Source organism: Thalassophryne amazonica, chromosome 8 (genome assembly GCF_902500255.1).
Source record: "Thalassophryne amazonica chromosome 8, fThaAma1.1, whole genome shotgun sequence".
Taxonomy (NCBI): domain Eukaryota; kingdom Metazoa; phylum Chordata; class Actinopteri; order Batrachoidiformes; family Batrachoididae; genus Thalassophryne; species Thalassophryne amazonica.
In genome coordinates this window covers 94,581,655-94,597,501 of record NC_047110.1, presented here as the reverse complement: position 1 = coordinate 94,597,501, position 15,847 = coordinate 94,581,655, and the positions used below count along the sequence as shown (strand labels likewise).

Below are 15,847 nucleotides of genomic sequence, written 5' to 3'. Positions count from 1 at the left end.
CAGGATGACAGCGGAGCTAAGGTGAGCAAATAACTATATATTTGGTCATTTAATGAGGTAAACATACATATGTTTACCTCACACTTTGAATGACACTTTCACCTGACAAGTGGGGACGAGTAGTGGTCTACTGAGTGTTTTCATTAGCACTGTACAATTACACAATTACATTATCTAACCGCTTAGCCCATGGTGGCATTCGCATTCACCTATTAAATTAGTTTTTATCCCAAGTGAAAACATAGAATAGAAAAGGATGCCCTTTACTGTCATTATATAAAATGTATGAAATTGGAGATGAACCCCCCCCCGCCCCCCCAAAAAAAATACAGCCCATGTTGAATTTATTAAGAATCTCCAATAAACAATGGCATTAATAATGTTGAGATCTCTCTACCTTCTACACATTTTACAATGTTGTGATATTAAATTTCACATAAAGAAATAATATAAAATTATGTTCTTTAAATTGAAGGCAAAAAAGTCTACATCATAATATAAATTTAACAAATGAATCAACACTTTTACCACTGTTTTTCATGATACAAATCAGGGGACGGAAACATGAATTTTTTTTCCAATTCACTTGATATATCTTGGACTTCATGGCCCTACAATAGACTGACGTCCCTGTCTCTTGTCCTATGACTGCTGGAAAAGGCTCCAGCCCCCCTGTGACCATTGAAAGGAGTGAGGTGGTATAGAAAATGAATGAATTAATATTTGGACTTCATTTACATCAACCATTAAATACAAACAGTGTGGTACTTGTCTAGAGGAGGCAGTTCTCAAAAACTGCATGACCATGAAGAAAGGAAAATGAGGGAAGCCACCAAGCCACCACAACAACTTATACGGATTATAGGCTTCTATGGCTGTAATTGGAGAGACTGCGCATGGCTCAAATTTGTCTGATGTACCACTAGCTCCAGTGTCATGTTCATCATCCTTCCTAGTTTTTGTCCTTCATTCCCTTAACTTTATCAGCGTTAAATCTGTCATTTACTCTATGACTCATTTTTGAGCAGACAATCGTAAAGTAAACAAAGAGTCTGTGCTTCAACAGGCTCAATAACTGTGGGCACACTGTCAAGTCAGTAGGAAGACAAGGAAGACATTCCATCAGGTACTTCGCATTTGAAAAATGTTGTGGGGATTTTCACTGAACTAACATAATTCTTCTGTGCAAACATGAGTGTTCAGAAACAAACCGACGGTCATTAAATGTGTCCCACCACCACATGCATGTGAAAATAATGTAGCACCTTTTTTTCTGTCAAGTATGTTCACAAACAAATACACAGACTCACTTAATTTTGCTGCTGTTGTTGGATTTTTGTAGGTCCTGGTGCAGCTTGATGACCCACTCTTGATACTCTTGTTTTTGAATGCTAGTCACTTGTTTCAGCTCACTGGCCCACTTGTTCTCCAGAACCTGATCAAAGACACAAACATTAAACGTTCTGGAACTTTAGTCCAATTATCACAGCATATATTACCTGGACACACAAGGACAAATTCTATGCTGCTACTGTAAAATTAATTAACCTCCTGGAGCTTCTATGCACACTTTTTACCTGCTGTGCATCAAAATGCTGAGAGGCTACTGCATTGACATCCTGGTCACTCACGGTGTTCCCCAGCTGATGCATTATTTTGTCCATTTCTGTCGCTTGCCTATCAAATCATACAACATTACTTGTTTTGATGAAGATATCACTGATCCTGCTTGTAGGTGATATTTTCTAGCACCAACCTCTCTTGAAGCTTCTTTATCTCCATGTCTCGCTCACTAATGAGCTCAGAAATGCTCACAAAGTAATTGTGCTCCAGGTTTAGAAGAGTATCTGAGGCCGGAGAGTGAATCAGCTCATGGTATACATTGGCAAAGTCCTCATCCCAGCTGGGCTCTTCGGGCCGTGCATGCTCGAGTGTAGTCTACAATGGCAACAGATTAGAACAACTTCAGATGACAACTGACTGAGGAATCTGAATTACAGCTGTGGGAATCTGCAAAACCAGCTGCATCGTTGTACCAGTTGCAGGCCAATTTTCGGTATGTTTATAAAAGCCTTTGAACTTCATTGTTAAATTATTGCTCACATAAAATTTAACAAATTATTATTATTGTTTTAATTCTCCTGTGCATCAAATCACCCTAAACTCAAGGATACTGCCAATGTTCAAATGCAATTTCTTACATTGTGTCAAATTTTCCTCCCCAGGGGAAATATCTTGCTCACCTATTATAGCTTTATTCCAAAATGGATTAAATTCATTTTTCCTCAAAATTCTACACACAATAGCCCATAATGACAATGTGAAAAAAGATTTTTTTTTCTTTTTAGATTTTTGCAAATTTATTAAAAAAAAAAAAAGAAAGAAAGAAATCAGACGTACATAAGTATTCACAAGCTTTGCCATGAAGCTTAAAATTGAGCTCAGGTGTATCCTGTTTCCATGAGATGTTAGCTTAATTGGAGTCCACCCGGGGTAAATTAAGTTGATTGGACGCAATTTACAAAGACACACACCTGTCTACATATAAGGTCCCACATCTGACAGTGCATGTCAGAGCACAGGATTGTCTCAAGGCACAAATCTGGGTAAGGGTACAGAAACATTTCTGCTGCTTTGAAGGTCCAAACGAGCACAATGGCCTCCATCATCCCTAAAAGGAAGAAGTTGAGATCCACGAGGACTCTTCCTACTGCCGCCCCCCTGTCTAAACTGAGGGATCAGGGGAGAAGGACCTTAGTCAGGGATAGGGATGGGTTTTGATAAGATTTTATTGATATCGATACCATTATCGATTCCGCTTATCGATCCGATTCCTTATAGATTACCTCTTGGCATTTTCTGTGTACTAAATTTAGGCTTTATGGGTTTTCTATGTCAACAACATTTTATTGAGTCTTAAAGTAAATAAATATAAAATTGGTCACCGGATCCTTAAACTCTGGACATGATAAACTCTACATGGTGGATCCTTGATCTCTGGACATAAATAGAAATAAACAAAATCTGTAGTTTTTTCAAAAGCTTTTCCTTTCAGACATTATTGGCATGAATATCTTTCCATACTTCTGAGCTGAGCTCTTGCAGCTGGCTGTGCTGCACGGATGTAATTCATAAAGAATGCAGGATGTCTCATTTTGGGAAGAAAAAAGTTTTAGTCAATTGTAGTTTATTGTCTGTATTACAGCGTTTGGAAAGATGTGTCATTTTATTTAAAGCGGTAGTTCATTTTGAAGGACTCTCAGACCATGAGAAACAAAACTCCCTGGTCTGATGAGACAAAGACAACGCATTAGCATGAATTCCAGGTGTCATATTTGGAAGAAACCAGGTACCATCCCTACAGTGAAGCATGGTGGTGGCAGCATCATGCTGTGAGGATGTTTTTCAGCAGCAGGGACTGGGAGACTGGTCAGGATTGAGGGAAAGATGAATGCAGCAATGTACTGAGACATCCTGGATGAAAACCTGCTCCAGAGAACTCTTGATCTCAGACTGGGGCGACGGTTCATCTTTCAGCAGGACAATGACTCTGAGCACATAGCCAAGATATCAAATGAGTGGTTTCAGGACAACTCTGTGAATGTCCTTGAGTGACCCAGGCAGAGCCCAGACCTGAATCCGATTGAACACCTCTGGAGAGATCTGAAAATGGCTGTGCAATGACGCTCCCCATCCAACCTGATGGAGCTTGAGAGGTGCTGCAAAGAAGAACGGGAAAATCTGCCCAAAGATAGGTGCACCAAGCTTGTTGGATCATATTCAAGAAGACTCGAGGCTGTAATTGCTGCCAAAGATGCATCAACAAAGTACTGAACTAAGAGTGTGAATACTTATGTACATGTAATTTCTTACAAAACATTTTTCATGTTGTCATTATGGGGTGTTGTCAGAAGAATTCTGAGGGGAAAAAATGAATTCACTCCATTTTGGAATAAGGCTGTAAAAATCTGGAAAAAGTGAAGCGACATGAATGCTTTCCAGATGCACTGTAGCATCATGGTCACTCAAAGAGCAACAATAAACCTAACTGAAAAACCCTAATATTTTGCACATTTAAAATCCAATTGGTCTACAGCACAGTCTATGAATTATATTATCATGTTCAGATGATTGTTTTTAATACACATAAAAACACATACTAATTGACATACTAATTTTACACAAAAAAGAAAAAAATGCTATGTGAAAACTTTAGGATGTGTATTCCATGTTTTTAATTTTAATTTTATCCAAGCTTTTTGTTGTATACCTGTAGGAACAAACCTGATGAGAATATAAAATGATTTAAACCATACTGTGACCTCGACACCGTCTTGAACCATGAGGGAGGTGTATCGTTACCACGATTGCCCACAGAAGCGCACAGACTCGAAGGTGGAATATAATGCATCTGTAATTATTTAGTTGTGTTGGTTTACTGCGGTCTGTGAATTAGTCAACCGACATGCAGGCTGGGCAATTTGAACTGCCTCCATTTATACATTCACAGAAGTCAATATGATGACTGCTGGACAGTTTCCACAAGTGTCTCTGTGAGTGGAGTAGAATGGTGGAGCAGCCAGTCTTACTTTCTAAATGGTGACAGTAGCCTTTTAGACTCCCGAAGTCTAAAAAGTACGTGACTTCACGTGCCATCGTCAAAAAGCATAAACAGAAATTCACTTTCACATATATGTCAAGGCATGCTAAACTAGAAATTAAAAAAGGTAAAGTCCTTATCTGTCTCACTACAGTTATTTTATTAAGCCACCTAAAAAAAATAATAAGGTGATGATTCAGTCTTGTAATATGCGCAAGCACAACCACATATCAGAAAGAAATTCATCAAAATATAACTATGTTTAACAAGGCAGTGATAAATAAGCATAAAAAAATTTTTTTTTTTTTTTTTTTTTACAAAATATGTGAATGATCAAAACAAAGATGCACTGCTCTGACCCTGAAATGCTGATCCGGAGTCTTCAGTGAAAATGCTCAAACAAGCTGCTGTGCCATTACAGAGTCACAGAGGAGACGTTATAACGCATAACTCAAAGATGAGCCCACTTGACTTTTTTGGAGCACATGAAAAAAAACTAAAGGTCCAGGCCCAAAATCCTTAGAGATTTTGGTTTGTAAAACAATATCTAATGCTGCTGACTTATCATGCTGTGTGACTGCTTATTGTACTACATGTTTCGTCACTGGGATTAGTCATGAAAGAATTATTCAGGCCAAGTCTGGTCTGTTCTTCATTCTACAACAGTTTGTGTTAAAAGTAACAGACAAACATTCATGTGTATGACTGAGAGGTGAGTAATTTGTTTGCTGTGATTTGATGGGCTCAAAGTTTAAGATCTGTATGGTCAGAAACGGGGACTGATAGTGGAAGCACACAAAGACTGTGTACAGAACAAAGGCATACAAACAGAAACATGAGTTGGGTTTTTGCAGGTCCATGCTAATTTGTTTGCATGATTTCCAGTCAGGAAATTAAGATGCAGCCCAGCCAGCTGTCCGAGCTCAGATTGTGGTTCCAGGCTGTTGGAGGAACAGCCTTAGCTGGAGGAGAGCTTCATCATACATCTCGGGATTTGACTGCTGTGCTTTTTTCTGACCTTGATATGCACCAAGGACAATCTAAGTTAGTTCTCTAAAAGCAGTACTGAAGTGATGTTACACAACATGTGAATGTTTCATTTCACAGTTCTTCATCATAATTATCATCCTTATTAATAAAATGTTAATTAGCTCTATGTCTTAACCAACTGTGTTTGCAGAACAGTGGCGTGGCCAGTAAAGGAAAACTATATCAGTCAGAACTTTCTCTTTGCCTGTAATTTCAACACCATTTTTGGTATTTTCATCAACTTTGAAGTGGACATCCCAAATAAGCATAACTTGGACAGGTTTTAATCTGTGTCTCATAAGACCCTTGAACGACTGCTTACTTTACTGAACAGAGCTCTGATTATTTTAATTTATTATCCCCCAGCAGCTGTAGGTTTTGTTTCTTTCTTTTTAGCCAGTATCAGCTGGCTCTTTTTCCACATCCTTCTCCTAACAAGTTAACTACAAAAAAAAAACCAACAACAACAACAACAACAACGCACAAAAATCCCAAATACAAAAGTTGCTAAAACTGAAAAAAGGTGAGGCTGATACTCCGGTGTGATTTATACTCTGGAAAATGCAGGTCGCGTATGTGGACTGTATGACTATAAGAAACTGTAAACATCATTACCTCCGCGTAAGACCTGTCCCACGTGTTTGTGAGCTGGTTTATATCGACATCTCCCATTGTCAGTCTCTGCAGGGTCCGTTCTGCCTCTCTGTCATAATCCAGGATTGTCTCCTTCTCAATAAAGCTGGCAAGTGACATTTTGAGCTCTTGTGGGGGGGGACAACATACAAGCATAGCAAACAAACAAATTCATGAATCCATTTTAATTTATTAAGGCCAATTCACTGCAGAAATGGACCAAATCCATTTCAACAGTGAAGGCTTCACACACACATACAAGACACATGTGAAGAAGAAATACAATATTTAGCTGCATGAACAAGGTTATTGTGAGAAAAGCCTACAACAATAATCTTTGTATGGTAGCTCCAGCATTTCTACATAAAATATGATTTTAGGGAAGTGCATACAGCAAGGAACATAAAACATAAAAATAAGAGTTTTGTGTATTCTCAGCGAAATCACAAAATACACAAATGTTAAAAAAAAAAATACAACCAGACTCAGACAACTTTACTGATCCTTAAAAGGGCAATTCATTTCACACCCAATTACCTCATACAAATGTACAGCAATTAGTCCACAATTATTACTAGTTGAACGTAATAATGGCCCACATCAGAATTAAAAAAAACCCACATATACATTTGATTGTTTATATACGCTAAACTTTGAAAAAGTCCGTCATCCGAATTGAGGCAATGTGAGTGTGGGGGGGGGCTGCAGCAACACGTGGTCATGCAGCCAGCTTGGGGGGGATGGGGAGCTGCCGCAGCTAAAGCTGCACTGCACCCCGGAGGGGGAATGAAGTGGCATGAGCGGCGGACGGATGGGGTGGGAAATGGGAACAGGAACACAACGGAGGGATAGGGGGTGGGAGCATGTGTATCAGTCACTGTCCATGTGTGAGTGGCAGATGAGTTAAGTTTATGTCTGGAGTTGCAAAAGATAAGAAGGCAGCCGAATGGTTCACCAAGGACGTAGAAATTCTTCTGGTGGAAAACAATGGGGCGTTTTGACCTTGAGAGGCTGATAAGCCTGCCATGCTTATGGTTGAGCAGTGAAAACACATTTGCAGCTCTCATAAACAACCAAATCCAATTTATGAGTGTTCCCTGGTCTCTGACATCTTCCTTTGCAAGGCGTGCATTTGCTCCGAGATGTTATCCAACTTGCGTCTGAGTTCAAGGGTTAACACAGTCTGAGAATGTATTGCCTTGCCAAACTCATTAATCATGACAGACAGGTGAGGGGTCGTGGTTCTGGTGGCAGCCATCTTGCCAATTCTCCGGTAGGTCAGGGCAGCACATAAACCAATAAGTACCAGCCCTCCTACAATAAAACCAAATATAAATAAATCTTCGACGTCCTCCACAAAGAGTGGCACCAAGCATGTGACACACCATTTCTCCCAGGGGTCAAGAACATAGCCCGCAGGGTCCCCCAGCTCTGATCTTCTTGTTGAAAAAATAGTGTCAATAGCATTCAGAGACCAGTTGATCAATTCACGGTTAATCCAATATAGTTTGAATAATTCACAGTCTGGTGAAGTAGGGACTTTGAGGGTTGGAGTAGAGATAGAGGAGAGAGGAGGAGATGCGACCGCCCTCTCTGGAGTCCCAAGCAGATTACATTTTTGTGTTACTGCACAAAAGCATAATCACATGCTGCATAGTACCTTCATACATAAATAACACAATACAAAATCAAACCAATGTTTTTGTCCAGCAGTGCCTGGCACTACAGGTTCTTTCTAGGTCACATACAGTAACAAATAGATAATATTTGGTTTACCACTGTGGTTAACACTCACCTTTTTTGATGTAACATGGTATTTTGTGCAGAAGCATCAGACGTCCATGAAGGTCACTGATGTTCTCTTGAACGGGGAACTGCAGAGGCACTTTGAGGACACAATTATGTTTCCCTGCCCTGAACTCAAACACAAACTCCTTCTCAGCAGAACTGCTGGACTTGCCTTTGTTTTTCTTCATGATTACACCTGAAAAAACAAGAGAACAGAGGAAATGCATTATGTTTTGGAACAAATGTTGTGTACATGTATCAGTAACTTGTACTGCAGATCAGAGGTCCCAAACATGACAAGTGGTCCCCATTTAATAAAATCTGAGTTTTGATTTGGAGTCTGAATATAAAATCTTTCAAAAAGTAATGATAATTTTTTGTGGGGAGAAGCCAGTGATTGAGATGTGCCTCCTTTTTAAAAATTTCTTCGATATTGTTGTCTTGTGTTATCACAAAAATGTCCCAAACCTTCACACACTTCTTGGCTGGTGTTCACATCCACATGATCCAGTCGAGAGCTGTAGTGTGACATGCCCCTACTGTTTCAATTCATCTTCCCCCAAAATTTCCACCATACTATGATTTTATTCTTATATTTAATCTACATGAAAGTCATTGACATTTCCTAATAAAACACGGCGTACCCCAAAACACAGAAACTGACGTAAGCATAAAAATATCCAGATCAAATGATATTAAATTGTGCGTACGCATAGATTCAAACACGTTCCATTTGTACATCCCACTGAACGTGGAATTGAGTGCACATGCAGATGTACCAAACTCCTCCTTTTCCACGCCCCTATTTAAATATGCAAATGCATATGAATACGCCCTGGGAGCAGAGATTCCCCATGCCGTCACATCAGACAACATGAACACAGACAAGTAATTATACCGATTTGTGAGCTACAGATGAGTGGAAATGACATGGAGATACGAAGGGATAGTTTATTTGGTATCCCTGCAAATGGAAAAAACATGAACCGTAAAAAATGTTAGTGGGAGCATGTGTGTGTGTGTGTGGCCACAAATGCTATGGGCTCACAAAAGTGCACACACACAGAGACGTTAAAGGAAATGAGTTGGGCCGCGGCTGAAAGTGCGTGACATTCGCAACATTAACAACACGCGCTTATTGACAAATAATGAACACAGAGAGACAATCGGGGCGTGTGAAGAATCTGCAGCTCAAGTTTCACCATCACGAAAACACATTAATAATTACAACAAAAAACATATTTTAATGCACACATGAACAAATGTGCCCGCGTTGCTTTCCATTCGGAACAATTACACGAATAAACTATTTACCCACGCAGCCATCCATCACGCACTGTGCCAGCCTGTAGCCTGTTCGCAACCCAACCCAATACATGTGCACATCACACATGATGTGTACACTGATGGAATTAAATTGTTTCCTATTAACAAAAACAAATTCATCATGTGATGGTGCCTTTATGTGTGCAGTCAATAGTTCCAATTACATTAGGGAAACCTGCTCTCGCTGCAAATTGCGTTTTAATGATGAAATGTGATGTACCTGGATGACATTTGGAAGACTGCATTTCACACAGCAGGCATGGCTCAGCTCAAGGTTGACAGGCACACCCCTGACCATTCAATCGTATTGCTTGAATGGTCAGCTGCTGCTGGCCGACTGAATACCCAATCCCAAAAACACCAGCTTGGTCAGCACCTGTGTGGGCACAGACAACCCCTGGCTCCCTGCTGTGTTGCGTTCTGGACCTACTACAGTTCTGTGCACAACTCAAGTAACACTGGCCTTGGTAATCAGAATCAGCTTATGAGCCGGTTATCGTCATTTGCAAGTAAATCCTCACGGTCACTGAACACACACTGACCATGGAGTGCACCATTTGCAAGGTCCTCTAACAACGCTAACACAGCCATTGTTAATGTCATTTTCCTCATCACTTTGCGCATGCCTTTATATCAACCCATATAACTGCATACACGTGGGTGTGTTAATTGCTCATAAGTGTGTCTCTTGTGTGCACATCACTCTGATGACTTCTTGTCTTCACATATTTAACCATGTCCCAGCATCACCTGTACGTGTCACCAGAGTAACAATAGCTGTAGAAACGTGTACACCAGCCAGGATTTTTGCATGATGCATCGCACATTTCCACAGCCATTTCATTTTTGATACATCTGAACGTTAGCACGGAGAAGGACGTACGCCATGTTTTTGTGCATATGCAGCCTTTGTGCATGAGGCCCCAGGTCATCAGTATTATGTAATATTTTATAATCTGGATAATGTCACCTCTCAACCTCTTGTAGAAGAAATGAATGGGTTTCTCGTGCCTTTTCTTACCGTGCAATCTGTCTTCTGACTGCAAAGATGGAACACACTGATTCTCTGGAGTCATTCAAATCCAGATTAAAAGGCGCACCTGTTCTCCATTTCATAGAGCTAAGACATTAGTATGATAATGAACTTTTTCCCCCTCCATCTTACTTTTGTTCCTAATAATGGAGCAGGATTCGGTGTCATAATTTCAAAACTGTGAAGCAAAGGCTTAGAAGGTTTATTTTTGGGGGCGCAATGGGCCCATTTGCGGCCAATGCTCTGTTGAGCTGACAGTCCACCCCCTCTTTCCTAACCTACCTAACCTAACCCAAAGGCTTAGTTGCCAGCAACCACATTAGCATCCTGTCTGTGATTCTGTTATTTTGCTGCTGATGAATAGTGTTTTGTGAGTTGTCAGTTCCGGCTGATTGATTCTGCTTTCTTCCTGTGTTTGAGATGCGGTTGTCACATTTCAGCTTGGGACTCCAGCGAGAGTGGTCACATCTCCTCCTCTCTCCTCTATCTCTGCTCCAACCTTGTAGTTCACCAGACTGTGAATTCTTCAAACTATATTGGATTAACCATGCAATTGATCAGCTGGTCTCTGAACGCTATTGACACCATTTTTTCAACAAGAAGATCATAGCTGGGGGACCCTGCGAGCCCAGATGGAACCTACCCTACGGGCTATGTTCTTGACAACTGGGAGAGGTGGCGGGTCGCATGCTTTGCACCATTCTCTGTGGAGGACGTCGAGGATTTATTTATATTTGGATTCATTGTAGGAGGGCTGGTACTTATTGGTTTATATGCTGCTCTGACCTACCGGAAAATTGGCAAGACGGCTGCCACCAGAACCACGACCCCTCACCTGTCCACCATGACTAATGAGTTGGGCAAGGCGATACATTCTCAGACTGAGTTAACCCTTGAACTCAGACGCAAAATGGATAACACCTCGGAGCAAAATGCACACCTTGCAAGGGAAGATGTCGGAGACCAAGGAATATTCATAATTTGGTTCTGGTTGTTCATGTGAAGCTGTAAAGGTGTTTTTCACTGCTCAACCATAAACATGGCAGGCTTATCAGCCTCTGAAGGACAAAATGCCCCATTGTTTTCCTCCAGAAGAATTTCTACGGGCTTGGTGAACATTTGGCTGCCTTCGTATCTTCTCTAAATTCCAGTACACAGGGAGAGAAACTGACTCACACATGGACAGAGACTGAAAACATGCTCCACATCATCCCTACCCCCCTTCTGTCCCCATCCATCACCCTATCCCGGCCCCCGCACATGCCACTCCTTTCCCCCTCCAGGGGCTGTGCAGTTTTAACTGCGGTAGGTCCCCGTTCCCCCCAAGCTGGCGGCGACGCAACTACATGTTTCTGCGGCTACCACACACTCACATTGCCTCAATTCGGAAAACGGACTGTTTCAAGTTTAGTGCACAGAAACAATGTCAAATGTATATGTGCTGTCTTAATTCTGATGTGTGCCATTATTACGGTAAACAAGTAATAATTCTGGATTAATTGCTGTATCTTGCCTGTGGCAATTTGAGTGTGGACATAATCTCGTTCTTGCACTTGTAATGACATTGACAATAAATCTCATCCATTCATTCATTGCCAATGGTTGTGGTGGAAGGGAGCACCCTCCTAGCAGCCCCATGTCTGAGAATGCGACTTCACTGAACTTGCGTGGGGAAGATAGCCACCACCTGAGCCGTGTTCTCATCGTTTTCAATTACAGATGGAATTACAATCCTTTTCCGTTTTGCATATTTGACAATTCTTTGTTGTACTTTATGTGATCTTTGTTACTGTTAGTATTGCCGAAGCAACTGGTTTGCTGGCCTCTGAGTCTGGTCTGCTTGAGATTTCTTCCTCAAAAAATGGCAAGAGTTTTTCCTGACCACTGTTGTCTGTGTGCTTCTTCAGAGGGTTGGTAAGGTTAGACCTTACCCTTGTCAAGCACCTTGAGCTGACTTATGTTACAATTGGCAGTATATAAATCAATTGAAGTGGGTAGGTTTAGGGCCTTGAGATGCTCTGCATCTGGCACATCCTTGAAATTTGCCCCCAGCTTGGCTGTATTTCTTTGGACTTTCTTTAGGTGAGCAACATCAATGAGCTTCAAGGGATTTCAGACTTCATCCAAAACAATGTCTTGAAATGTATGGGGGTTTTTTTAGACAAACACTGATGTATCCTGAATGAACAGATGAATGAATAAATAATTAACAAGAATAAAGGCAGCTTTGAAGGCAAAAAGGGTATTCACACTTTTTTTGTTGTCTTTCAGCTGCTCACATTACTTAGGGTCAACGTGGAGAAACATTCAGTACTTTAATGTTTCCCATAATCCCCATGGCAGCCCCCTGTGTCCCAGAATGCACAGCAGTGCCAGCAAAGTTCTGGCATCTCACAGTGTGTGTAAACAATGCCTAGCGAGGATGTGAATGGCGCTGATCCTGCGAGTTCACGGGCGATTATGATGAAGACATGTTTTCTGAAGTTGAGAGGGTTATCTAGAAAAGGTGGAGCACCTGTAATGGACTTATGTCATGCCCCACTGTTGTCGTGTTGTCCATACTTTATGAGGTTTGTTTACATTGTGCCCTGAACCAGAAATCTGCTGAAACTGACCTCTCGCGTGAGTCACAGATGGTGAGATGGCGCGAGATTACCAACTGCGAAACAGCAAATTGAAAAATTTGTTGTAACTTTTTTCTAGTTGATGCCATGAAAAAGATGCTGGAAAGGTTTGTAGAAAATGGCAACACACACACACACACACAAAAAAATCATCTCTCTAGCCTATCTCTCTAATTAAGAGGACATTAAAAAAAAAAAAAATTGTGAGCATTACACGTGAATTCCAATCATCCCACAAAGCGTGACAAAATTCTGAGATGTCAACAGATTTTTCATTGATTTGACACGGAATAAACCCAAAATATAGCACAACTTTGGCATAACTTTTCAAATAACTTCAATAACACAAAAAGAAGTAGCATGATTCCAAAAATGAACCCCAGCACTGACAGAATTTGTAATGGAGCTATGAAATGAGTTTTAATTTTAATGGTAATTTCCTTAATAACATGACAAATTGATGGACCACACTGAAAGTGAACATGGTTGATTATGTTAGCTTTATTTTCTTATCCTGACGCCATATTTTAAAAGAACTACAAGTGATTTAAAAACTTAGTTTCATCAGGCTAAGTGAATGATTTAAAAAGTAGTGTTTAACTGCAGAAATTATTTTATAATGGACCATCTATAGTGAAGCATGACAATCTCTTCCACATTATCAAAAATTCTAGAACTTTACATGGTGATATGACTGCTAATGTGTAGTATGACAACATGCAATTTGGGATGGTGAAACATGTTACTGAGATGCTGCTGTACTGGTGCATGATGTCATATCGCATTGTGTGTCACGTGGCTCGCCGGTATATATATATATACACGAGGTCTGTTAGAAAAGTATCTGACCTTTTTATTTTTTTCAAAAACCATATGGATTTGAATCACGTGTGATTGCATCAGCCAAGCTTGAACGTTCGTGCGCATGCATGAGTTTTTTCACTCCTGTCGGTTGCGTCATTCGCCTGTGAGCAGGCTTTGTGTGAGCAGTGGTCCAACCTTCTCGTCGGATTTTTATTGCGAATACATGTCTGAACGATTTCGAGCTTTGCTGCATCAATTTTTTCCAGAGACTGTGAGAGACCTCCAGGTGGACACCATTCGGAAAATTCAAATGGCTTTCAGGGACGATTTTATGGGGATTACACAGATTAAGGAGTGCTCCAGCCGGTTTAAAGACCGCCCACAGCGTCTGAGAGCGCACCGCGCTCCGAGCGCCGATCGACAGGCTGAATCAACCAGATGAAGGCAACGTGAAGCCTTCACCAACGTGAAGGCTTTGTTGATCCGGGACATCGTCTGACTTACACAAAAATGGCAGGAGACGTGGACATCAGTACTTTTTCGGCACATTCCACTGTTACAGGAGTTTTTTTTCCATGGAAAGAGAAGTGGAGGGATGCGCCACGGAACCGTTCATGGCGCGGCACAAAACCACCTCCGTGTTGGTCTCACAGGACGGCTTTGAGATGGCTTTCAGATGGCTTTTGGTGGTTTTTCAGTCGTGTGACTATCCGAGAAATTGTGGATGAGCCTGGACATGCCAGAACATGTCCTGTGAGGCTTCATCACGGCGTTGCTTTGCGCCATGCAGCACCGCCGCGATGCGCAGAATTCCTCTGCTTCTCTTTCCATGACAAAAACTCCTGTAACAGTGGAATGTGCCGTTCATTTCCACACTGGACGCTGTGTTTTATCCGGGACGACGTCTGACTAGCACAGGAATTGCGGAAGACGTGGACATCAGCACTTTTTCGGCACATTGAGACAGACGTGCGGAGAAATTCCGCGCGTCGTGGCGGTGCCGCATGGCTCAAAGCAACGCCTTGATGAAGCCTCACAGGACATGTTCTGGCATGTCCAGGCTCATCCACAATTTCTCGGATAGTCACACGACTGAAAAACCACCGAAAGCCGTCTGAAAGCCATCTCAAAGCCGTCCTGTGAGACCAACATGGAGGTGGTTTTGTGCTGCACCATGAACGGTTCCGTGGCGCATCCCTCCGCTTCTCTTTCCATGAAAAAAACTCCTGTAACAGTGGAATGTGCCGAAAAAGTACTGATGTCCACGTCTCCTGCCATTTTTGTGTAAGTCAGACGATGTCCCAGATCAACAAAGCCTTCACGTTGGAAATGATCTGGTTGATTCAGCCTGTCAATCGGTGCGCTCTCAGCAGCTGTGGGCGGTCTTTAAACCGGCTGGAGCACTCCTTAATCTGTGTAATCCCTATAAAAACGTCCCTGAAAGCCATCTGAATTTTCCAAATGGTGTCCACCTGGAGGTCTCTCACAGTTTCTGGAAAAAATTGATGCAGCAAAGCTCCAAATCATTCAGACATTTATTCCCAATAAAAATCTGACGAGAGGGGTGGACCACTGCTCACACAAATCCTGCTCACAGGCGAATGACGCAACCGACAGGCGTGAAAAAACTCACGCATGCGCACGAAGGTTCAAGCTTGGCTGATGCAATCACACGTGATTCAAATCCATATGGTTTTTGAAAAAATAAAAAGGTCGGATACTTTTCTAACAGACCTCGTACATACAGTCTTGATGCAGAAGAAGCGTTCAATGCTATCCCCCACCCTATCTTGTTCAGGAAAGCAAATGGCAGTATCCTGGAACATTGTTGGAAGACAGTGGTGTACTGGTATTCTCACCTCACTGTGCAAGTGAAGCACGGTGGCAATACTATGGTGTCTATTAGTGTTTATAAGGGTACTAGGCGAGGAGAACTATCCTCACCAATGTTATTTAACTTGTTTTACCGTGACTTAGTGACCTTGTTATGCAATAGCATAGGTGGTATAT

The 15,847-nt window shown here is 41.5% G+C and overlaps 1 protein-coding gene across 1 annotated transcript in view; it reads right to left on the bottom strand.

Annotated features, from left to right (window-relative positions):
* Positions 1-15,847, bottom strand: part of c8h12orf4 (chromosome 8 C12orf4 homolog) — a 53,583-nt gene that overhangs the window by 33,708 nt on the left and 4,028 nt on the right. The window contains exons 2-6 of the mRNA XM_034177018.1: positions 8,058-8,246; positions 6,245-6,390; positions 1,757-1,938; positions 1,578-1,677; positions 1,311-1,435 (exon numbers count right to left, since the gene is read on the bottom strand). Of these exons, the coding sequence (XP_034032909.1) occupies positions 1,311-1,435; positions 1,578-1,677; positions 1,757-1,938; positions 6,245-6,390; positions 8,058-8,238 (734 nt within the window). The 5' untranslated portion in view covers positions 8,239-8,246. The remainder of the gene's footprint in view (positions 1-1,310; positions 1,436-1,577; positions 1,678-1,756; positions 1,939-6,244; positions 6,391-8,057; positions 8,247-15,847) is intronic.